Here is a 26,520-nt window from a genome sequence, read left to right on the forward strand (position 1 = left end):
TACTGCTTATTGACAATGCATCTGGTCATCCAAGAGCTCTGACAGAGATCTACAAGGAGATGAATGTTGTCTTCGTGTCATGCTAGTACAGCATTAATTCTGCAGTCCATAGAGCCCATGGACCAAGGAGTACTTTGGACTTTCAAGTCTTATTATTTAAGAAATACATTTCATAAGGCTGTAGCTGCCATACATAGTGATTTCTATGATGAATCTGGGCAAGGCAATTAAAAACCTTCTGGAAAGGATTCATCATTCTGGGTGCCATTGAGAACATTTGTGATTCAAGGACAGAGGTCAAAATATTGACGTTAACAGGAATTTGGAAGAAGTTTATTTCAACCCTCACGGATGACTTTGAGAGGTGTAGGACTTCGGTGGAGGAAGTCACTGCAGATGTGGTAGAAATAGTAAGAGAACTAGAATTAGAAGTGGAGCCTGAAGATGGGACTGGATTGCTGTAATCTCATGATCAAACTTTAACAGATGAGGAGTTTGCTTCTTATGGATGAGCAAAGAAAGTAGTTTCTTGAGATAGAGTGTACTTCTGGTGATGATGCTGTGAACATTGTTGAAACGACAACAAAGTATTTAGAATATTCTGTAAACATGGTTGATAAAGCAGTGGCAGGGTTTGAGAGGATTGATTCTAATTTTGAAAGAATTTTTCCTGTGGGTAAAATGCTATCAAACAGCATCTCATTCTATAGAGAAATATTTCATAAAAGAAAGAGTCCATCCGTGTGGCAAACTTCAGTGTTGTCTTAATTTAAGGAATTTTCACAGCCACCCCATCCTTCAGCCATCCACCACCTTGATCAGTTAGCAGCCAACAGCATCAAGGCAAGACCCTTCACCAGCAAAAAGATTACAACTTACTGGAAAGCTCAGATGATTGTTAGCATTTTTTTTTTTAGCAATAAAGTATTTTTAATGAAGGTACATACCTTTTTATATACATAATGCTATTATACACTTAGTAGACTACAATATAGTATAAACATAACTTTTAAAGGCACTGGGAAGCGAAAACATTCGTGTGATTTGCTTTACTGCGATACTTGCTTTACTGTGGTAGTCTGGAAGCAAACCCACGATATCTTGAAGATGTCTGTAAATACTGTGTTCTATATCGTTATTATTCCTTTAAACTTCCACCTGCTTTTATCACCATCTTTTCATGTGCTCTTCCTTAGATGACAATGGAATTTAAATTCTTTGTACTTTAACCTGGAAAATTTTAGTAGTGTATTCATATTGTGGTCTTTGCACCGTGTAAAACTGACTCCATATTCTTTTTTTGTTTGTTTGTCTCATTCTGTCACCCAGGCTGGAGTGCAGTGGTGTGATCTCGGCTCACTGCAGCCTCCACCTCCCAGGTTCAAGCGATCCTCCCACCTCAGCCAAGTAGCTGGGATTACAGGCGCCCACCACCATGCCCGGATAATTTTTGTATTTTTAGTAGAGGCAGGGTTTTGCTACGTTGGCCAGGCTGGTCTCGAACTCTTGACCTCAGGTGATCTACCCGCCTCAGCCTCCCAAAGTCCTGGGATTATAGGCGTGAGCAACTGTGCCTGGCCTACTCCATATTCTTTCTGATTCACCCATGTGCAGAGTACTGTGTTAGGCATTGTGTATGCCCATGTTTGATTTAGCACATTGTACAAACTTTCATTATAGGAAATTTCAAACTTAAGCAAAAGTAGAAATAACAGCATAACGTTTCATCTTTACCCCCCACTTACTTTCTTCATCTGGATTATTTTGAAGTAATCCCAGGCATCAGATTTCATTTTAGCACACTTAATTAATAATATATTTTGGGTGTATGCTACACATTTGTATATCCATGTGTATGTATATGTGCATGTGTTTGTATATGCATGTGTATGTGTATATATATTATATACATATATATATGTATATAAATCATTTACCTGATACCTTTCCTGGAAAAGCAGGAAACTGAGTTCACAAATGACTCCGCACTTCCAGAGTAAATGCACATCATGTTTACACTGGAAAAAGCAGGACGAATGTCCTCCAGTTTTCCTTTTGCAGCAACTATGAAGATTCAAAGCAGAGGTGGTGATGCTTGCCTCAATCTTAATGCCTGTCCTTTTTGTTTGTTTCTTTTCTTTTTTTTTTTTTTTTTAACTCTGACAAGCATTTATTGAGTGCCTGCAAGGTGTGAGCACCTTGGGGAATTTAAGAAAGAGTCCCCATGTGGACAAAGAGCTTACAGACTACACAAGATATGCCAAGAGTATTAACTAACAAATATAATTTTATAGTTTACAAAGCATTTTTCACAAGTAATTTCTTCAAGCAGCCTTGTAAGAAAGGTATTAACATTAGTCCCATTTGACACATGAGGACACTTGTGAATGGTAAGTAACTTAACCAAGTTAAGACCTAGTAAGTGGCAATTTCAGACGTTCTGTCCAGTTATCCTTTCTACTTCACACTGTTAACTGATGGGAGAACTTAGGAGGAGGAAGGTGGAGCGTAAACCAGGAAGTTGTAAAATGAGGAAAACATTGGTTACTAAGAGAAGAGAATCAGGAAAGGGACAGACAGGGCTTTGCAGTACTAGGAAGAGAGTTGGTGTCCTGGTAAGTTGGGCATTCCCCTCCCCATAGGGGCCAGAAAAGAGCGGAAGGGTAATAGAGAGGGGCCTGGCCATTCTAAAGTGACACAGACATCTGCAAGCTGTGCTGATAAGAGGCTGGGAATGTTTGGTGGCTTGAGAAGGAGGACAACCCTGTTTTGTCACCTACTTTATCAGCCTGGATTTTTAGAAATTGCAGTTGTGAATACAAGTGTAAAATTTTACCTTTTATCGTATTTATTTTGAATAGGTACATGAACATTGTACAAAAATCAGGCTTTCCTGTCACCTGTGCCCTTGTATCCTTTTCTGAATTCTTCTGCTAAAAGCAAACACTACTATCTGTGAGTTTCTTGTGTTTCCTTCCAGACCAATTATGTGCATACATAAGCATAACTGTTCTTTTTCTAACATCCAGGAGCATATGGAAATGTGTATTTCCATGACAATGAATATTACTATTTTAAGAGCATCCTTGTAGTTATTCACTGACATATACATATTTGTCCCAGCTCTGCCATTCTCTAGCTTTGTGACCTTGGGCAAAATTATTTAACCTTTCTAAACTTCCTTATCTGTAAAACAGGGTGGTGGGGGGTGAAGAGGGGGTTGGGAAGATGACCGTTACAACTTTGTGGAGTGATTGTGAGGCTCAAATGAGATAATGCATATAAACCACATAGCGTATCTGGTATAGTGAAAACTCGAAAGCTCAGATGTTAGCTCTTACTATTCTATTTCCAACTTATACACACATATTTACAAATGAAAGCTGTTAAGATACTGTACAAGTGAGCAAAGATAAATGGAGAAAGATGTTCATCACATTTGTAACAGCAAAAACACTGAAAACTTACAAGTCATAACCATAGGGGGCTGGTTAAATATGATGGATTACTATTAGCTCTTACATGGAAGGAGGTAAATTCCTATATACTGACATGGAAAGTTGTCAAGCTATATTAAGCAGAAAAAGCAAGATGCAGAATAGTGTGCTTAGAATACCATTTTAAAAACGTGCATATGCAGAGAAAATAATAGCATTTACTGAAAGCGTCTTATATGCCAGGCACTGTTTTAAGTACTTTACATGCAGGAATTCATGTAATTAATTTAAGAACACCCTGAGGTAGGTTTCAGGTCCAAAGATACACAGTATGTGGAAGATCCAAGATTCAAACCCAGATTCTTACACACTGAGGTTGAGAAAAGAAGCAGTTAACAGTGCTTTCCTTGGTGGGAGGTCAGGAGGTTAGGGAGGGAGGCAGGTTAGGGAGCCTGAGGAGCCAGCTGGAAGCACAGAGCAGGTGGAAGTAGAAGGTGAAAAGAAGATTTTTCACTTTTTTTTTTTTTTTTGAGACTTGCTCTGGCTCCCAGGCTGGAGTGCTATGGCGTGATCTCAGCTCACTGCAACCTCCGCCTCCTGGGTTCAAGTGATTCTTCTGCCTCAGCCTCCTGAGTAGCTGGGATTACAGGCGTGCACCACCACACCCAGCTAATTTTTGTATTTTTAGTAGAGACAGGGTTTCACCATGTTGGTCAGGCTGGTCTTGAACTCCTGACCTCAAACAGTCCACCCGCCTTGGCCTCCCAAAGTGCTGAGATTATAGGCGTGAGCCACTGTGCCCAGGCCTAAGGATTTATCTATTAATAAAATTGGTTATATCTGTTTTTTCATGATTACAAATAATACTGCAACACCTTCCCGTATACGTAATATACTTATGTACTTATACGAGTGACTCTATGAGATAAAAGTCTTAGAAATGGGATTGCCAAGTCAAAGGGTCTATGCATTTAACGTGGGGAATGAGTACTGTCACGTTGCTTCTGAAACTGTTTACCCAGTTTATGTTCCCACCAACAGCGTCAAATTCCCATACCTGTGCTAGGTGTAAGTCTTTTTGTCTGATTATTTCATTTAATTTTAATTTCCATTTTCACTGGTGAGGTTGGGCATCTGTTCATGTTTTCTTGTCATTTATATTTCTTTTGTGAATTCCGTTTTCCTGTTCTTTGTGCGTTTTTCTCTTAGAGTTTGTCTTTTTAAAATTGATATGCAGGTGTTCTCTATAATATAGATATTCTGTCACTATATGCAAATGATCTTCCAATTTATTTATTTATTATTATTATTTTTTTAGACAGAGTTTCGCTCTTGTCACCAGGCTGGAGTGCAGTGGCGCGATCTTGGCTCACTGTAACCTCCGCCTCCCAAGTTCAGGCGATTCTCCTGCCTCAGCCTACTGAATAGCTGGGATTACAGGCACCCTGCCACCACGCCCAGCTAATTTTTGTATTCTTAGTAGAGACAGGGTTTCGCCATGTTGGCCAGGCTGGCCTCAAACTCCTGACCTCAGGTGATCTGCCCACCTCGGCCTCCCAAAGCACCGGGGTTACAGGCTTGAGCCACCGCGCCGGGCCCAATGTATTTCTTTTAACTTAGTTTATGGTGCCTTTAGCTGTACAAAAGTTACTAATTTTTAGTCAAATCTCCCAGTCTTTTCCTTTAGGGCTTCTTACATGTCCTGATCCAAGATTATTTTTTTAAATTATCCTCTATTTTCTCCTATTGTATTAATAGTTTACTTTACAATTAGATTTTTAATCCATCTGAACTTTTTCATATAGTATGATGTATCCGTTTTTAAAAGATGGATAGCCAGTTGTGCTGTTATATCTTTTCTACTCACCTGAAATGCCGCCATTACCATACTTTCAATTTTCATGTGCATGTGCGTCTGTTTTCAAACTTGGAGATTCTCTTCCACTGGTATGTGTCTATTCTTGTGCCAGTGGTTTAACTGCTATTGCTTTATAGTATATTTTGATATCTTCTTTTCAAAAAGATACTCTTGTGTATTCTTTTTTTCATCTTGTGTATTCTCATCCATTTTCCAGAAGACCACAGAATCAACTTTAAGTTTCATTTCATAAAGTCAGATTAGTGAGAGCTGATTTTCTGTCTATCATGTTCATTCAGAAACATAGTCTCTCTCTCCATTTAGGGGCACTTGTTTTATATTTTCTTTCTAACACATATTTTTTTGGGTTTATTGTACCTTTTTTTTTTTAACTTGTATTTCAGATTCAGGGAGTACACGCTCAGGTTTGTTACCTGAGTATATTATGTGATACTGAGGTTTGGCGTATGAATGATGCCATTACCCAGGTACTGGGCATAGTACCCAATAGTTAGTTTTTCAACCCTTGCCCTTGTCCCTCTCTCCTCCCTCTAGTAGTCCCCAGTTTCTATTACTGCCATCTCCATGTCCATGAGAACCCAGTGTTTAGCTCCCACTTATAAGTGAGAGCATGTTGTATTTGGTTTTCTGTTCCTGCTATATCCTTATTGCCACAAAGGACATTATTGCATTCTTTATTATGGCTACAGGGTATTCCATGTAGCAGGGCATTCCACTCCAAACCACATTTTCTTTATCCAGTCCGCTGTTGATGGACACCTAGGTTGATTCCTTGTCTTTGCTATTATGAATAGTGCTGTGGTGAACATACCAGTGCATGTGTCTTTTTGGTGGAATGATTTGTTTCCTTTTGAATATATACCCAGTAATGGTGGTGTTGGGTCAAATAGTAGTTCCGTTTTATGTTCTTTGAGAAATTTCCAAACTGCTTTCCCCAGTGGCTGAGCTAATTTACATTCCCACCAACAGTGTATAAACGTTCCCTTTTCTCCACAGCCTCACTAGCATCTATTGTTTTTTGACTCTTTAATAATAGCCATCCTGACTGATGTGAGATGGTATCTCATTGTGGTTTTTATTTTAGCTTTTAATAACTATTTAAAGTCTGCTGTTTTGATAGGTGAAAATGATATATCACTTAATTTGCACTTTGGTTCTGGAGAAGTTAAATATTTTTAAACTGTGCTTATTAACTACTTATATTCTGAGAATTATCTGATTATATCCTTGATCTATTTTTCCATTTGGGTCTTAATCTTGTATGAGTTTATCATGTCATAACGATACTAATTCTTTGTCAGAGGTACAGCAGAAGCAGATATTTTTCCAGTTTTATTTTATTTTATTTTATTTTATTTTTGAGACAGAGTCTTGCTTTGTCACCCAGGCTGGAGTACAGTGGCATGATCTCGGCTCACTGCAACCTCTGCCTCCTGAGTTCAAGTGATTCTCCTGCCTCAGCCTCCCTAGTAGCTGGGTTAACAGGCACACGACACCATACCCAGCTAATTTTTTTTTGGAGTTTTAGTAGAGATGGGTTTTCACCTTGTTGGCCAGGCTGGTCTCGAACTCCTGACCTCAAGTGATCCAACCACCTTGGCCACCATGCCCGGCCTTTTTCCAGTGTACTGTCTGCCTTTTAATTTGCCACTTTTTTTTTTTTTTTTTTTTTTTGAGACGGAGTCTCACTTTGTCGCCCAGGCTGGAGTGCAGTGGTGTGCTCTTGGCTCACTGCAAGCTCTGGCTCCCGGGTTCATGCCATTTTCCGTCTCTGCCTCCCGAGTAGCTGGGATTACTGGCATGTGCCACCATGCCCAGCTAGTTTTGTATTTTTAGTAGATACAGGTTTCTCCATGTTAGGAGGGTCTCGAACTCCCAATCTCAGGTGATCTGCCCACCTTGGCCTCCCAAAGTGCTGGGATTACAGGCGTGAGCCACCGCACCCGGCCCAAATTTATCACTTTTTAATTTATACTTTTCAGAAGTTCGAAAGTCTAATATAGTTAAATATATGAATTTTTCGTGACTTTTACTATTGATGTTAAAGTTGTTAAAAATTTTTGTGGAATGATTTCATATTTAGAACAAATATGCCATGTGGGAAACTAATCATGTTGGCTTGATAATGGAATCAGTTCTTAAGTAATTTTTATAGATGTTTAATAATGTTATTTATTAAACATCTTGTTTATTAATGTTATTTGTTAAACAACTATTAAATGTTATTTAATAGTGTTATGTATGGTGTTAGTGATGCTTATTTTCATAATAGATAACTGAATATATTATATGTGTATACATATGTATAAAACTGAATGTTTTATATATACATACACATAGATGTCTTAGAATGATTGAAACGGTTACGATTTTTCATTTTGAGAAATTTTAATATTTGGCAAGTGCAAGAATTCTTTTTTGAGATGGAGTCTTGCTTTGTCACCCAGGCTGGACGTGCAGTGGCACAATCTTGGCTCAGTGCAACCTCTGCCTCCCGGGTTCAAGTGATTCTTCTGCCTCAGCCTCCCAATTAGGTGGGACTACAGGCGCGTACCACCACGCCCAGCTAATTTTTTGTATTTTTAGTAGAGATGGGGTTTCACCATATTGGCCAGGCTGGTCTTGAACTCCTGACCTCGTGATCTGTCTGCCTCGGTCTCCCAAAGTGCTGGGATTACAGGTGTGAGCCACCGTGTCCAGCCAAGTGCAAGTGATTCTGACAGCTTTTAGTGAAATTCCCTGTATTAAAGATTGTCAGTTTGAATATTTAAATTAAGTAGTATATTCTGACATGAAATTTGCTATTGTGTTAAGGAGAGAAAACATCTTTAATTGACTTCTCTGTCTTCACAGGAAGTTATTCACATGAATTTATGTTGTTGCCTATAAAACACTATCCAATAACTTTTACCTTTTCCCCTTAACTCCCTCAGGTCCTACCACAGCTCTGTGAAGTTGCACTCATGTATATTGTTATTAACTGTTTTGCAAACAACCTAATACTTGTAGTTCCCTTAGTTTATATATATTCAGGTATACCAACTGAATTGCCCTTTTCTTATAATAAATGTACTTTCGTTTCTAATAAACAACCTTCGAAGTAGTAGGAAAGATATTAACATCTGAGCATAGGAGTTGATATGGTTTCTCATTGAGAAATTAGTCTCTAGAATTATAATCAATAACATGGTAAAGGAAAAAATGGTGAAGATATTAGAGCCATACCTAAAACTTTCCATAGTTTGACCTTATGGCAAGTGAACATTTGGTTTTTATTACCCTTTTAAACACTAAATATTAATATATTATCTTATACAGAGGCCCTCAATAAATAAAATATTTATAGTAAACTACTGATGAAACACCTTTCATTATGGTAGAAATTCTTTTCAGATTACTGAGAAATGCAGTTCTCAAATTTCTGCGTAAGTTTTGCTTAATTCATTAAAGCATATGCAACTAACTAGCAACATACTTCTTTTACTGCTTGTATTAGAAATTCTTTTTGTACTTAATATTTGTTTAATTACTTGATCCATTAGTTCAATTGTAAATGACTTCCTTGTTGAATTTATTCATTCAGTTTTCATGATAGTTTGAAGAGTAATCTAGACCAATGTTATCCAATAGAACTTTTTTTGTGACAGTGACACTGTATATGTGCTGTCTAATACAGTTGCAACTAGCCACATATAGCTAATAAGTTCTTGCAGTGCAGTCAGTGTGACTATGAGACTGAAGTTTTAATTGTGTTTAATTATAACTGACTTAATTTTTTTAAGCCACATGTTGCTAGTGGCTACCACATTGGATAGCACAAATATATCTACTTTATTTTCATTTAGTTTTCCAAGTTACAATAAGTGTATTTTCTAGGTAAGTGTTCTACTTTTACAAACTCTTTGAAACCTATGGTAAAAAAAAAAAAAAAAATACAAAAGCAAACTCTAAAAATTAATTTACTAAACTATCTGTATTTGATTTTTATTGCATTTATCTGAAACATTGGGTTGCTATATTGAGCATACCGCAGACCATTTCTCCTCATTTCTGGAGACAGTTTCATTCTAAGAAGAAACATATGTCCTAAAGACCCATGAACTAATACTTATTTTGAGATTGGTCCATAAAAGGTTTTTGTTCATTTTTAAGCAGCTGATTTAGAGGAAAGTTTTAATGAACACGAACTGGAGCCCTCATCACCTAAAAGTAAAAAGAAAAGTCGCAAAGGAAGGCCAAGAAAAACTAATTTTAAAGGACTGTCAGAAGATACCAGGTCCACATCCTCCCATGGAACAGACGAAATGGAAAGTAGTTCCTATGTAAGTAAAAAAAACTGTTGGATTCTTACTTTTTGTTGCACCATGAATATTTCATTTAAACTATAGGTGAAGTTCATCATTTGAAATGTTAAATAAGCTTGAAATACTGATAGCATATTTTCATGATTTTTTTTTAAGTTCTTTTTTTCTTTTACATTTGCAGAGAGATAGGTCTCCACACAGAAGCAGCCCTAGTGACACCAGGCCTAAATGTGGATTTTGCCATGTAGGGGAGGAAGAAAATGAAGCACGAGGAAAACTGCATATATTTAATGCCAAGAAGGCAGCTGCCCATTATAAGTGCATGGTAACCATGGTTCTTTTAAGCCCAATTTTGTTTTTTTGTTTGTTTGTTTTTCTTTGTTTCCCCTGTGATCTAAAAGCCCAAGTGATTTTTTAAAAATCATTTAGCTAGTAACCAAAAAACTTCCCCCACAAGTATTAGTATTTTAGAGTTATGAATAGTATATCTTGTAATCCCAAATCTTAATAAAATTTAGATTTTGTTAAATTATAGCCTTTATGTTTTAGTAGGATTTGAAGTAATTCTAATTATAGTTACTGTAGTTAGGATAATCTGTAATTAATTATTTCATAACTGTAAAAATTTTGTCTTTATAAGCATGTCATGAAATATATTTTAGACTTTTACTATAACCTAATAATTATCTCTGTTGTACTTAACACACTGTATTACAGTTGTTCATTTATGAACTTATCTTCCCTAACAGACTCTTAAATTCCTTGAAGATAAGAATAAGTTTTTATCTTGACATCCTTAGATCCATGCCTGACTTACAGTATACATAAATATCTTTGACTTAGAGTGTATTGAATGACTCATCCCATTGATAAGGTTTTTAAAATTACATTATTTATGTCACAGGTTCTTAACCAGAGTACATATCATATTTACCTGGTGAGCTTTTTCCAAAATATGTGCATCTAGGAACCCTGTGGAATAGATCTCATATGTGTCTAGTTTGAAAAACAAAATCCCCCAAGTGATTCTGATCTGCATCTATGGTTGAAATTTGCCAATTTAAACTGTTTTTTAAAACTTTGTGGAAATGTAAAATAGTTGAGAATAGAGTGACATTGTTGAAATTTTCATTGCTTGAAGCGATTTAATCTTGGCTTCACACTGGCAATCTTCATTTTTATTTCAATGTCCATAATTTTGGCTGTATTTTATTTTTTATTTTTTTTATTTTTTTTTTTTTGAGACGGAGTCTCGCTCTGTCGCCCAGGCTGGAGTGCAGTGGCCGGATCTCAGCTCACTGCAAGCTCCGCCTCCCGGGTTCACGCCATTCTCCGGCCTCAGCCTCCCGAGTAGCTGGGACTACAGGCGCCCGCCACCTCGCCCGGCTAGTTTTTTGTATTTCTTAATAGAGACGGGGTTTCACCGTGTTAGCCAGGATGGTCTCGATCTCCTGACCTCGTGATCCGAATTTTGGCTGTATTTTAATCAGACATGTAAATATATTAAAAATATTTGAGCAGATACTTGATTATTAAGGAAAGATTATCTTTCTTCGGAAATTAAATATAACACACTTGTTATCACATTTAATGTTTTCCTCATAAGGATTCTGAATGTTAATGTTCCTGCATTTTTCTTCTCTAGTTGTTTTCTTCTGGCACAGTCCAGCTCACAACAACCTCAAGAGCAGAATTTGGAGACTTCGATATTAAAACTGTACTTCAGGAGATTAAGCGAGGAAAAAGAATGGTCTGTAGTTTTTATATTTGTTATGCAACATTACACTTGACTTGCTGCTTTAAATTTAGAGTACATCCCAAATTTATCCAGTCATCAGAAAATTTAATATAAAGTAGTTCATATGTTAAAGCAAAGTATATTGACTTATTTGTAATATAATAAAGGATGTTGATGTTACTGAAACTTATTTCTCTTTCTATGTAACTTCATTACTTAAGAGGATTATACTGAGATTTATATACATTTCAAGGCATTTGCAAGCCTTTAACAATAAAATAAATGAAGATATGAATGTGACAAACTTTTTTAAGTTTAAAATGTTACATTGTGTAAGCTTGCTTAAAGGAAATTTTTTTCAGGGCTTTCTTTTTAAAGTACACATACACAGGACTGCCTCTTAAAATGTTTGTCATAGCGTTAAAAGTTTTTTTAAATAAAATAATATAAAACACACCTTAGTCTCATGTTAAACATACTGAATTACCAACAAGTAGCTCTAAGAAATATTGGCATCTTTATTGATCACTTACTCCTTTATAGCTTATGAATGCTATAATAATATCAGTTGTCTCTAGAAATTAATTTTTAAATTTTTTGTTGGGAAATTTTCAAACATACACAATTGGAAAGCCTAGTAACACGTATCTATCCATCATCTTGCTTCATCAATTACCAAAATTTGTGGCACTTGTTTCATATAGGCCTTCTTTGTTGTTGTTGTTTTGAGACAGAGTCTCACTCTGTCGCCCAGGCTGGGGTGCGGTGGCGCAATCTTGGCTCACTGTAACCTCTGCCTCCCGGGTTCAGGTGATTCCCGTGCTTCAGCTTCCCAAGTAGCTGGGATTACAAACATGCACCACCACACCTGGATAATTTTTGTATTTTTAGTAGAGACAGGGTTTCATTATGTTGGCCAGGCTTCTCATGAACTCCTGACCTCATGCAATCCACCCGCCTCGGCTTCCCAAAGTGCTAGGATTACAGGCATGAGCATCTAGCTGAAAAGGAAACTTTCATAACAGAGCCTGTGGTACTGAAAAAAGGAAAAACCACTTTATCGTATTATTCAGAGCAGTGTTGTATAATACAGCTAAAGTTCAAATAGGTGACTAAGATAGCAATTCAATTATCTTACCAACTTACTGTTTACCTCTGCACCATTGAGGGTTGGGGTAAACACTAACCTAGCATTTCCCCCAAGTGTGCCCTAAAGGAAGTTAGTTCATCAAGATGTTCCCCCACCCCTCCAGAGATAAAAGGGCATCTAGATTTCAATAAACTTGAAAACTGTTTACTCTGTGCCCGCACCCTTGGAGAAAAGGCTGTGAGAAGTCCTGCAATAAAGTGATGTGCTTAACCTATCCTTTCTCAAACTTATTTGACTTGAAACCCCTTTTTCAACAGTTACCTTTTAATCTCCGAACATTCTTCAGGCAAGGCTTATCTAGGCCAAACTGAGAAGTCTTGAAAAGATTTCAGCCCCTTTAGTCGCCCTCTGCACTTTTGTCTACTGGTAGTGATTCTTCTGTGGGGGAACTGCTTTTCTGGTTTCTTATTCTTTCCCCTAATCATAATAGGAAAGGATCTGATCTTAGGGAGGGAAAGAAACCAACCACTAAAATATACAACATCATTTTTTTGTGTATTTGGCAGTATTGAGGAGAGTCTTACCTACATTTAGATGTCAGACCTGGGATGGTCAGTAGTTTTTCTAACAAGCCGGCAGTTTATAAATGTTAAATAATAGAAACATCAGGGGATGGCAATATTAGAGGGCTTATCAAAGTATGGTTTCAGTTGCAGCGTTATTTCAGTTATATGCTACGTGATAATTTCAGTGTATTCTTTTTCAATAGAAAATGGCTGCTGTTTTCTTGAAATACTGCTTACGATTATTTCTCTTTCCTTATACAGAAATGTACACTTTGCAGTCAGCCTGGTGCTACTATTGGATGTGAAATAAAAGCCTGTGTTAAGACTTACCATTACCACTGTGGAGTACAAGACAAAGCTAAATACATTGAAAATATGTCACGAGGAATTTACAAGTAAGAAAACAACAATTGTCTATTTCCCTAAACATGTTAGTAAGTAACTGTCCTTAAATAGATGACATTAGTTTACTCAATCTCTATTCTTAGGTGATATTTAGTTAAGTATAGAATAGAATACTGAGCACATTGTGTAAGGAATGAGTACTACAATTGGCATTTTCCTCTGACTACATATCCCTGGATTAGCATTCATCCATCCAATGTTAGTTATGCTTCCTGTGTGCCAGCCATTGTGCTTGAAGCTGGGCATATAACAGTGATCAAAACTACATATGCTGGGCCGGGTGCAGTGGCTCACATCTGTAATCCCAGCACTTTGGGAGGCCAAGGCAGGTGGATCACCTGAGGTCAGGAGTTCGAGACCAGCCTGACCAACATGGTGAAACCCCGTCTCTACTAAAATACAAAAATTACCCAGGTGTGGTGGCAGGCACCTGTAATCCCAGCTACTCGGGAGGCTGAGGCAGGAGAATCGCTTGAACCCAGGAGGGAGAGGTTGCAGTGAGCCAAGATTGTGCCATTGCACTCCAGCCTGGGCAACAAGAAGCTTACAATCTATTGGGAGAGACCTATTATTTAAGTGGCCAGACAAATATGCAATTACAACATAGCAGCATAAGTGTTCCAGAGAAGTTACAAAGTGTTATGGGAGCATGTAAGAAGGAAGAGGTAACCTAGTCTGTAGTGGGGAGTCTTTAAGAATTTTCTGAAGGAAATAGTGCTCAGCTTTAAGCTGAGATATTAAGGACAAAGGTGAGCCTTGGTTGGGAGAGGTATTCTGGGCAGAGAGAACAACATATGCAAGTGCCCTGGGTGAGACACAAGCAGAGGTGGAAATGGGGAGATGTGTTAGGAGGCTAGTGCTGGTGGTCCAGGTGAGAATTATTGGTAGCTTAGAATAGGATGTGATAGATAGAAGGCAAAAGGTTCTCTTGAGAAGATGGTGAAAAAATAAAGTTTGAAGATTTGGGTTTGGGGGTCACCCTCTTTTTTATGGGTCTTCCACTTACCTGTGCTGCCTTGAGCTAGGTGGTGTTAATGTAATGGTTCCATTTGTTTAATCAACTGGAGTATAAGTTGGCAGGGACCCCTGAAGTTTTTATTTGCTGTCCAGAGTTGTAAAGCACTTCCTTACTCTCACATGCCTAGAATGCAATAAACCAATAACTTCCGGGTCTAGTATTCTGTGTAAAAGACAATGTGCACAAGCAGTCACCAAGCCATTTGGGTGCTTACATAAGGTGCTATGCTATATAATAAAATTTGCCAAATTCTGTTTAATAATCAAGGCACAAATGTTTTCAAGGGAGTTCTATAAAGCCTTTAAGGAACAAATAATCCCAATGTTATTTAAGAGATCCAGCACATAGCAAGAGATGGAAAACTTACTGCTTCATTCTGTAAAGCTTACGTAACTGTGGTACCAAACCTAACAAAGATACGTTAAAAGACAGACAAACCAACTGTAGACCAGTCTCCCTTTTTTTGCTTTGAGACAGGATCTGACTCTGTTGTCCAGGCTGGAGTGCAGTAGTGTGATCATGACTCACTACAGCCTTGACCTCCTGGCCTCACGTGATCCTCCCACCTCAGCCTCCCAAGTAGCTGGGACTATAGCCAAGCTAATTTTTTTAATTTTTTTTTTTTTTTTTTTTTTTGAGGAGGGGTCTTGTTATGTTGCCCAGACTGGTCTCAAACTCCTGGGCTCAAGTGATCTCCCTGTCTCAGTCTCCCAAAGTGCTAGGATTACAGGCATGAGCCATGCCCAGCCACAATCTCACTTTTATAAATATACAAAAATTTTAAATAAAATATTAGTAAATCAAATCCAGGTCTGTATTCTAAGAATTGAAAGACTGTTCAGGCTGGGCACAGTGGCTCACACTTATAATCTCAACACTTTGGGAGGCTTAGGTGGGAGGATTGCTTGAGGCCAGGAGTTCCAGATCAGTGCAGGCAACAAAGCGAGACTCTCGTCTCTATATAATTTTAAAAATAGAAAGAAAAAAGACTGTTCAAAATTAGGAAATATATTAATATAATTTGTTAGTAGAGTAAATAAAAATCTTATCACCTTCCTTATAGATGGTGAAAAGACATTTGATAACATTCAACATCAGTTTCTGAATTTTAAAGTAACAAGTGCTCTTGGTAAGCTAGGAATCTTAATAGGTGTTTATGAGAAAAACAACAGCAAATAGCTTATTTGTTGTTAAAGTAAAGGAACAATGGTTCTTAACCAGGAGTGAGCCTCAGAATCACTGTGGTGTGGATAAGACCCTCTTTTAAAATGTTCATGCCTGAGCCCTACCCGTAGAGATTTAAATTTAGTAGGTCTGGGTTGGGGCCCAAACCATGCACTTTTATGACTCCCCAAGTGATTCTTATGTTCATCTCTAATTGAAAACCATTAGACTATACTTTAATTCAGATTAGGAAGAAGACAAAGATGCCAACTACTAGCATGACTTTTAACATTCTTCTAGAGAGTTAAGCTGATGCAAGACAAAAAGAAAGAGGCCCAGTGCAGTGGCTCACGTCTATAATCCCACACTTGGGGAGGCCGAAGCAAGAGGATTGCTTGAGGCCAGGAATTTGAGACCAACCTGGGCAACACAGTAAGACCCATCTCTACACAACATTTAAAAATTAGCCATGCAAAGTGGCACACGCCTGTAGCCCCAGCTACACAGGAGGCCCACACTGGAGAATTGCTTGAGCCCTGGAAGTAGAAACCAGCCTGGGCAACATAGTGAGACCCTGTCTCAACTTAAAAAATAAGGCCAGGCGCAGTGGCTCACGCCTGTAATCCCAACACTTTGGGAGGCTGAGGCTGGCAGATCACGAGGTCAGGAGTTTGAGACCGGCCTAGAGATTGCCCCACTGCACTCCAGCCTGGGTAACAGAGCGAAACTCCGTTTCAAATAAAAATAAATAAAAGTGTGTAATAAAATGATCAATATTTGTTACTTATATCATTGTCTACCAAGAAAATTCAAAGGAATCAACTTTGAATTTATTAAAATTAGTAAGAGCTCAGTAAGATTGCTGAATGTGAGATGACTTTTAAAAAGCAATTCCAGTAATAACTAGTTAGAAAATGTAAACGAAAATCGTCTGCCATACCCCGCCAAAAACACATACACTAAAGATGAATTTTTTCCATTTAAAAAAAGCACACACAGCTGCATCTGAGAGAGCAAGTCATGTTTGGAAATAAAATATTTCTTTTCTCTTTAAAAAAAAAAAAAAAAAAGCACACACACAAAGCTTTGTTTTGGGGTGTGGGTGGGGAGACAGGGTCTCACTCTGTTACTCAGGCTGGAGTGCCACTGCATGATCATGGCTCACTGCAGCCTCGACCTCCTGGGCTCAGGTGATCCTCCCACCTCAGCCTCCCGAGTAGCTGGGACTGCAGGTACACGTGACCATGCCTGGCTAATTTTTGCTATTTTTTGTAGAGACAAGGTTTCACCATGTTGTCCAGGCTGGTCTCAAACTCCTGGACACAAGTGATCCACCCACCTGCGCCTCCCAAAGTGCTGGGATTACAGCTGTGAGCCACCATACCTGGTCAAAAATTGCATTTTACAAAGGACTGAAATGAGTGGTGAAATGTATTATGTTCCTTGATAGAAAACTCAGCTTCGAAAGACACCTATTCTCACCAAATGTATAAATTTGGTATAATTTTGATCAAATCCAAATTTTTTGACATTTGAAAGGCTAAATGTGATATAATTTTCACTTGTAATGGTTGTGTTTACCTTATATAACAGAAAAAAAAAATAGCAGCTTAACAAGAGAGAGGGTTGCTTTCTCACCTAAAAGATATGCAGAGAAAAGCAATCCAGATGTGGTAGGCAATTTTTCAGTGTCGTCAAAGACCCACATCACCATCCTTCTGCTCACCCCTCCTTAAGGTCTCCTTCCACATATGTGTGTGTATGTTTTTGTGTACGTAGAAAAATCTCTAGAAACGTATTCAACAAGCTTAATGGTTATATTACTTCTCATTAGTTACATAGGGATGGAGGAGAAGAGGCAAGTTTATATTCTCCATGATAGGATTCTGTAGTGTTTGAATATCTTCATGAGCAGTATATTATTATTAAAGTAGCCATTAACATTTTAAAATAACAGGCTGATTTTAAATATCCAAAATCAGATTATATGGAGAACTATTATATTTAAAATGTAACTTTTAGATGCTTTTATTATAATAGTTTTAAATGGAAAATATTTCCATTTTCATTTTGGAAGAAAAATGGAAATATAGATGAGAAAAAATACTTAATGTCAACTTTAATTCTACCATGCAGAGGTAATAATTTTAAATCTTTTGGAATGTTTTCTCTTAGACGTTTATGTGATTATGTGCATGTATTTATAAAAACAAGATTTTCTGCTGCTCTGCCTATGGGGCAGCCATCCTTTTATTCCTTTGCTTTCTTAAAAAAAAAGATTTTCTTATCTATGCCGTTTTATAATCTCTTTTCCACTTATCTGAGACATTTTTGTGTGACATTAATCAATTTTACATCTTGGTTTTTTTTGGTTTTTGGGTTTTTTTTTTTTTTTTTTTTGGAGACACTCTCACTCTGTCACCTAGGCCGGAGTGCAATGGTGCGATTACAACCCATTGCAGCCTCAACCTCCCAGGCTCAGGTGGTCCTCTCACCTCAGCCTCCCAAGTAGCTGGGACTTCAAGGGCACCCCATTATACCCAGCTGATTTTTTTTGTGCAGACGAGATTTCACCATGTTGCCCAGTCTGGTCTCAAACTCCTGGGCTCAAGCGATCCACCCGCCCCAGCCTCCCAAAATGCTGGGATTACAGCATGAGCCATTGTGCCCAGCCTACATCTATTTTAATGATTGCATGGTATTCCATTATATAGGTGTATCAGTTTATTCTATTGGTTCCTTTTTCAGACGTCTAGGTTGTTTTTGCTTTTTAGCTATTAGACAACCATATTTCAGTGACCCTCTCAAAACAAAAATATTTGTACTTGGATCCATAATGATTTGAATTGCTCTTTTATTTTTTTCCTATTGAGATTTGTTTCTGCAATCCACTTGTAATGTAGATTCCAGATAGAGACCATTGAGTTCAAATGAGAACCCATATAGGTGGGTAGTTTGGCAAGAGAAGAAGGGACAAATAGGAGGAAATACAGGGAGGAATATTTCTGAATGAAATGGCTTCCCTGGCCGGGTGCGGTGGCTCACGCTTGTAATCCCAGCACTTTGGGAGGCCAAGGCAGGCGGATCACGAGGTCAGGAGATCGAGACCATCCTGGCTGACACGGTGAAACCCTGTCTCTACTAAAACTTCAAAAAATTTGCCAGGCGCAGTGGTGGGCGCCTGTAGTCCCCAGCTACTCGGGAGGCTGAGGCAGGCGGAGCTTGCAGTGAGCCGAGATCGTGCCATTGCACTCCAGCCTGGGGCGACAGAGCGAGACTCCATCTCAAAAAAAAAAAAAAAAAAAAGAAATGGCTTCCCTGTCTCCTAACTATGGCTTTTCTTCCTTACCAGCCCTTTCTGGGTCCTGACTGTATTCCTATTCGAAAGACGAGGGAGGGGTACATAATAATTGTTATTTATGTTTATCCTGTATTTATTGTATTTATTGTATTTTTAACCATTTAAATATGGATTCTTTTAAAATGTCAGCCTCCCACCATAAAAAATGGAGTTCTGGCCGGGCGCGGTGGCTCATGCCTGTAATCCCAGCACTTTGGGAGGCCGAGGCGGGTGGATCATGAGGTCAGGAGATCGAGACCATCCTGGCTAACACGGTGAAACCCCATCTCTACTAAAAATACAAAAAGTTAGCCAGGCATGGTGGTGGGCGCCGGTAGTCCCAGCTACTCAGGAGGCTGAGACAGGAGAATGGTGTGAACCGGGAGGCGGAGCTTGCAGTGAGCCCAGATGGTGCCACTGTACTCCAGCCTGGGCGAAAGAATGAGACTCCGTCTCAAAAAAAAACCAAACAAACGGAGTTCTGTGACAGCAGGGACCTTGTTTGACCAGTTGACACCTGTGACCTTGGCACCTAGACTAGTGAAGGCCATATAAGGGCCTATGGGAAATATTCTGCAAGTAAAAACTAATCCCGTAAAATGATTAAAAGTTGCTCCAATAACAAAGCACTTGTCCTTTTAGAGGAAACTTTCTATTAAAAAGATGATTTTCAAATGTAAACAAAAACAGAATAGTATAACAAGTCCTCATATCAGCAGTTACCAAGTTATTGCCACAGTTGCTTTATCTAATTGTTTATTTTCCTGAAGTATATATATTAAAGCAAAATTCCAGATCTCTTGTTATTATATAATTATTATTCCATTATCACACTTTGTAAAATTAACAATTATTTCTTAGTATCATCTTATACCCAATCCATTTTCACATTTGCCCAGTTGTATAAAAAAAATCTCATTTTAGACTTAATTTGTTCAAATCTGGATACATGCAAGGTCCATCCATTGCATTTGATATGTCTCTTAAGTCTAAATACGGACATACTTGTCCCCTTATTTATTGAAGAGCCTCGATAAATTGTCCTAAGTCCCACATTCTAGATTTGTCTCTTTGCCATTTCATGATGTCATTTAACTTGTGTCTCTATCCCTCTCTCCCATTTCTTGTAAACTAAAAGTTGGTTCAGAAGTTTAATTAGATTCAAGTTATATTTTATGGGAAGATTCTTCATAGGTGCTATTGTGTAGGAATCTCACTCTTGATATTTAAACTCATGATTTAAAAATGTAAAAAGGTAGTTCCCAATGTGTAGTATTTGAAGTGTACAAATTCTCCCTAGCTCTTTGAAAGTTATTGAAAATGTTTTAAGACTAAAAAGAAAAATAATGAACAAAACTAGATTAAAGTCAGTTGTTATTGTTGTCCACTGTATCCTGAACCCCACCTCTGCCTTTTATTCTACTCAAATATTAGACCTAGTTTAGGTAATCTAAACTAGACATGTGAATTCCTAGATGATTTCTTTTATCTATTGCTGACCACAAGAGGGCATCCAGTGAACATGTTCTAAGCATTCTTCCATTGTCGTCTTATGTATAATAGACATAAAACTGAGGAGTCGCCTCCCACTCATAGGTGGGAATTGAACAATGAGAACACTTGGACACAGGGTGGGGAACATCACACACCGGGGCCTGTCGTAGGGTGGGGGGAGGGGGGAAGGATAGCATTAGGAGATATACCTAATGTAAATGACAAGTTAACAGGTGCAACACACCGACATGGCACATGTATACATATGTAACAAACCTGCACGTTGTGCACATGTACCCTAGAACTTAAAAGTATAATACAAAAAGAAAAAAAGGGCTCAAATCAGCCTGCCCTTGTTTGATTGTCCAAATCACCTATATTATGATTTTTATTAAAAACTTATGAATTTTAAATATACAGTCTGTATACCCAAATAAAAGGTTAGAACCAAGCATGATAAAGTGTCACTCCAGAGATAACTTGCCAGATTTAAAGGGGAAAACCTACCTTTACAATGGAGAAATCTGGCCATCACCACTACTTTAACCAAATGATCAAACATAGTGTTACCCAGTAGCAGGATATTTTGAAATTAGATGCCTCCTGAAGTATGCAGGATTGCCTACAAAATGTCTTGACTGAAAAAGAAAAGCTGAACCTGAAGCTGACCAAGCCCTTAGACCTTATTCCCAGTGTGTAGGAAATACAGGGCAAGAGAGAACCAAATAAAACAGTACCACAATTAGACAAGTCCAGAATGTGCTACAGTTGACAGACTGGTCTGATCTCATCCTAAAGAGTCAGTGTCATGTAAAAACAAGAAGGTGGAAGGACCAGTCTAGATTAAAAGAGACATAGCCAAATGCAGTGCTGGAAAACTGTTAGATGACTCATGTAGGTATTCCAGTGAAGGCTAGGATGCTGATAATGAAAAGACATTTGAAGAGTTTGAGTAAAATTGTTTCATCAAATGTGAGCAGAAGGCAGCAGTATAGATAGAATATATATTTCCTGAAATGTGATTTTAAATTAAATATATGAAACACATTTATAGAATTTGATTATTTCATCAGTATACCTGAAGGTTGGTATTTTTAAGTTGGCCAAAACTTTGCTTTTAATCTCATTGGGCAAAATGAGGAATTGCTTTATGATAACTGTCATCTTAAACCAGAGATTTTGTTTCAGATGAACTTTTATTATCTCAATAATAGTGTGTTTTCCTATCTTTTAGATAAAAATGGGTCTGTGGCCGGGCGCGGTGGCTCAAGCCTGTAATCCCAGCACTTTGGGAGGCCGAGACGGGCGGATCACGAGGTCAGGAGATCAAGACCATCCTGGCTAACACGGTGAAACCCCGTCTCTACTAAAAAAATACAAAAAACTAGGAGGGCACCTGTAGTCTCAGCTACTCGGGAGGCTGAGGCAGCGTAAACCCGGGAGGCAGAGCTTGCAGTGAGCTAAGATCCGGCCACTGCACTCCAGCCCGGGCGACAGAGTGAGTCTCTGTCTCAAAAAAAAAAAAAAAATGGGTCTGTAACTAATTGGGGAGTATTTTTTAAAGTGTGGATGAGGAAACCCATGTTTTAAATGGGCACTAGCCTCATCCACTGATGTTGGTAGGAATGTTCAACAGTGACAAAGCATTTTGAGATTTTTGTCTTTCATCGTTGTAGATTATACTGTAAAAATCATAGCGGAAATGATGAGAGAGATGAAGAAGATGAGGAACGAGAGAGTAAAAGCCGAGGAAAAGTAGAAATTGATCAGCAACAACTAACTCAGCAGCAACTTAATGGAAACTAGGTATGAAAGTTAATTATATGGGATCTGTTGTGAGGATACAATACACACTGATATATACATGTTGAAGTAATGGTATGCAGTAAGATTTTTTTAATCCTATTATGTTTAGTTAAGAGCATGTTACTAAAATGCTGAGGATTTTGTAGGCTTGCATAGTAGTTGTTTTTTTGTTTTTTTTTAACTAGCTGATTTTGTAACCATAAAAACAAGCTATCTGCTTTATCAATAAGTATAGTTGTAATGTCAAATCAATAAGATAATCACACTCCTCAATAACATTATATTGATTGTGTTCCCCTCAAGCATCATATTTTACATTTTTTTATCATCTTTTAAACAGGTTCATGGGACAGAGTTAGAAAACTGGGAATGAATAAGACATCCATAACTACTATTCTTTTTTCACTGTTTTCTAAAATCAAAAAGGGTTTGTAACTTTTTACTGCCCAACTCTTAGATCCTTCATTGAACTGCCTAAAAATGTCTTGTTTGTTTTATGAGCCTTCACTAGAAGGCTGAGTTTGACATGTTGATATTACGTAGCTATAGTTTGCAGTTTCTGGGAAGCAATTGAAACACTATTAACCCTGTGTATAGTGTCAACAGTTAAAGCAGATGAAACAAAGTAAGCTATATTTCTGGACTGAACATAGTTCTGCTGTTTAGAGTGTTTAAGTTTGTTTAGTGGATCCATACTCAAAGGAAAGCATAAGCAAATTTTCCTTTACAATGCAAACATGCCACTGGTGGCAGCACATGGTAATTTGTGGATTTTTTTTTCACACTCAAGTAATGGAGGCTAGAAATGAAGAGAACCTTCTTTTTCTCTTGGCTTTAACAGCACATGCTAAAAATCTCTTCCAAGAAGTACGCTAAAGCTTTTCATTTGGTTCCTGTTAAAGTTGTTCTCACTGACCAGCATGGACTCAGGCAACTGCTAATTATAAGCTATGAGCTCCAGTGCTTTTGCCAAAATTCTCTTGACAGCACACCTCCTCTCTTTCCATGTTATACAGAGGACTTCTGGCAAAATGATTGAGTCCTTCAAGTTTAAACTAACATTTGGCAACAGCAAATTAAATGTTTTTAAGATGTAAAGAAAGGGTTACCGCTTGCTAAGGACTTCAGACATCATGTCCGAGACGTGTTCCTCTCAAGTGCCCTGTTGTGTGGAACACTTCCCATACTGGCGCAGAGTACGTAAGGAGGTCTCATGTGCTGTAAGAGTAAAAAAGTCTTTGCATAAAACAGTATTTATTTTTACTTTTGTGACCACTATTTTAGAAACTTTATTTAATATTTTAATGTTTTCAGTCATTGCTTTGGTTATCTATAAAATAGGCTTTTGTGCCCTACTTTTCTTCTTGTAGGGCTTGGTGGTGTTTTATCGATTGTCAGAATTGGTTTTGAAAGCCTAAGAACCCAGCTTTTTAGAAAGGATTTTCACACTGGCATTTCTAGGTAGTGATATTTTCTTCCACTTACCTGCTGAAGCACATTTATGCATTTCTTTATGGCAAAACCAAATAACTTTAGTTGTGGTCTGCCTGATATTACCATAGCACCTCAATACCAAGGGAAGGGATTTTGACTAGTTGAATTATTAAGCCACCACAATAAAGCAGATTTTTAAATAAGGAATAATCATGTTAACTTGACTGTACATTGAAATATTCTACATCTGATAGAGCAGCATTTTAAAAATGTAACAGGTGGAAAATTACACTGTGCTTAATGACTGCTTTTTTAAAAAACTGTGAGTCCCTTAAAGTCATGTTTGTCAAGTGTGTATTCACACATTTACTTAAATCAAGGGACTCAATGCTTGCTTTTATTTTAACCATCTTTTACTATTTTTAGAAGGAAACTAGCTTTAGTAGTGGGTTGCCCTGTATGTTTTCTCTTTTTGCTCTTAATATGCCATTGGGTTTTTGTGTGTATGTGATTTTCAAAATTCATGACTTGAAGTGCAAGGACAGATCTAGCTGTTTGTTTACCAAGCTATGTGACTTCTCCCAAAGGATCTGTACTTTCTTTCCTTACAACAGCTTGAAAATCATTATTTTAAAATCCTTAAATCACTGTGTCTAGATCATTTTTTACATTGTGTGCCATAGACTTACCCATGGGACAACAGAGCTCCTTCATTTTTGAACAACTACTGTAATCATTTTTTTTTTTTTTTAGGAAAAAATGGAAGGTGCCAGGGGTAATCATGGCCAGTCAATAATTATATAAAGGAGTTCAAATACTATAGCTGTCAGTTGATGAATTTGTTATGTAGTAAAATGTATGACTTTGTATGGGTTTCTTCAGCCCTTTTTCTGCCACTAGCAACCAGAATAGCACTTTACCTTTTGGTTGGCTAGATAAGTGGCTGACTACCTGTTTTTCTCACTGTGGTGTGATTGGCTAAACAATCTTGCATTAAAAATTCAAATGTAAATTGAATTCACATGAAAAATCATGTTTGGTTGTAAACCTCCAATGTTTTGATTCTCTAATCACGTTTTCGTCACATGCTGAGTAAAAGTGCCTTACAATGTAAAAATTGTACAGTACTTATGTTCCCAAGTAGCATCATCATCTTCTGGGTAGTAATTACATTGTGGTATTAATATTTAGAAAAATGGACCTCAGCAGTGTATTTACTGTACATCTCTTAAGTCTTTAACTGTAGTTTTAATAAGCATGACATTATTTGATAAGTATATAACATTTACATCATTTCAAAAAATACTGCCGTTACTGTCTTTTATGCATATTTTAGCCTGAAATTTTGAAGCGTCTTTTTTCTTTCTTTTTTCTTTTTTTGTTTTGTTTTTTGTTATTGATATTAAACAGTGTAATCTTTGCAAGCGTATATTGAAGATTATTCTGGAGCATTTATTGCCTTACCAGAAATGTTAGTAGGAAATGTTCTTTAGAGTAGAAAGATAGACTTGAGTTTCTATACTTTTAATAAGAGCTCTTTGTTCCTGGCGGGGAGGGGGGTAGGGGGTGAATTTTACTTTCATCTCAAGTTATTAAAAACCCACAACTGAGGTAAATTTTATTTCAAGGATCAGCAGTTTTGGAATTTCAGATAGTACTTGCTCAGAAGTACATGCTACTCAAGATATTAAGAGATAACAAGATCTGTAGATCTGCTATTGAATCAGAATCTGTGTACTTGAACAAATGTATGAATCTCAAATATCTCAAAGCAAAAGAAAAAGTGTTCTAGAGTGTTGTTGCTTTTTAAAAAAAGCACTGAAGTTAGACCAAGGTATACAGTTTTGTTCTAACAGACATTTAGGTTAATTGTAAAGATAAGGAATGCATTATGGGTCAAAAATCAAACATTCCTCTCATGTTATGTATATTTTGTTCCTGTTATATTGGCTTTATTTTCAAAATTGTAGTTTGTAGTATTAGTTTCCTTTTATTGGTATTCTTGCATATACTATTCATTCAATAAATGACTTATGACTTTCATATTTGTTTGTCTTTTTTGTGAAAGTGTATACTGAAGCTTATTTGATAACAGCAATAGTATTGTGTTCCTTTTAATCTTGCTTTATTTCAGAGTAAAATGCCTAGCTTAATAACTTTTCATTAAACAAGTGTGGGAGAAAAAAAAATGTGAATTTGAATTCAGTTCAAAGTTTCACAATATAAAGGTTTTATCATGAAGAGAAACTGCAATCTTGTAAGTACAATCAAACTGCATTACATCTTGGTTTTTTTATTACATGGTTCAGATACCCATAGTTTAAATCAGATCCTCTGGAACCTAGTTAGAAGGTTATTTTGAAAATAAACCAAAACTCCTAGTACAATTTATCAGATTGGTTATATGGGTACAGGATTAATATCCTTGTCATTGTCATAAAGGGATTTTACCTTATATCTTTAAATGTACTCCCATTACCATGGACAGTGTGCTTCTAGTACAGTGCTTATATATTGAGGTTTGTCACATCCCGGGCAGAAATCAAAGTTGTAATTAGTAGGATATGCTCATTCCATACACACAATTCCTAACCTGCAGAGTGGGGGGAAAAAATCAAGTAACATGTTCTAATTAACTCCGGAGCATAGGATGGTGTACTTCACTGCCAATGTTACCTAGTAGTGCCTGGCACATATGTGCCTGTGTGTGTTTAAAATCCATTATTAAGTCTCAATTGCCACCAATTTTTAAAGTCTCATTTTAATTGCCATAAAAATATGGAGATGGGGAGTTGTGTGCTATTCTTTAGCTAATTGAAGCTATTTAAGCTGTTATTTTTTTGTT

General features: G+C 37.4%; 1 protein-coding gene across 3 annotated transcripts in view; it reads left to right on the forward strand.

Moving 5' to 3' along the window:
* Positions 1 to 25,720, forward strand: part of PHF6 (PHD finger protein 6) — a 56,179-nt gene extending 30,459 nt beyond the window's left edge. The window contains exons 6-11 of one of the 3 annotated variants that reach the window (XM_025373205.1): positions 9,472 to 9,638; positions 9,802 to 9,945; positions 11,266 to 11,370; positions 13,276 to 13,409; positions 22,112 to 22,241; positions 22,582 to 25,720. In XM_025373205.1, coding sequence (XP_025228990.1) covers positions 9,472 to 9,638; positions 9,802 to 9,945; positions 11,266 to 11,370; positions 13,276 to 13,409; positions 22,112 to 22,241 — 680 coding nt within the window. In that variant the 3' untranslated portion in view covers positions 22,582 to 25,720. Of the gene's footprint in view, positions 1 to 9,468; positions 9,639 to 9,801; positions 9,946 to 11,265; positions 11,545 to 13,275; positions 13,410 to 22,111; positions 22,242 to 22,581 lie in introns of those variants that run through there. The other 2 variants (XM_025373206.1, XM_025373207.1) reach the window with 2 other exon arrangements.
* Positions 25,721 to 26,520: the final 800 nt, after the last annotated feature.

The sequence above is a fragment of the Theropithecus gelada genome, chromosome X, assembly GCF_003255815.1.
Source record: "Theropithecus gelada isolate Dixy chromosome X, Tgel_1.0, whole genome shotgun sequence".
Taxonomy (NCBI): Eukaryota; Metazoa; Chordata; class Mammalia; order Primates; family Cercopithecidae; genus Theropithecus; species Theropithecus gelada.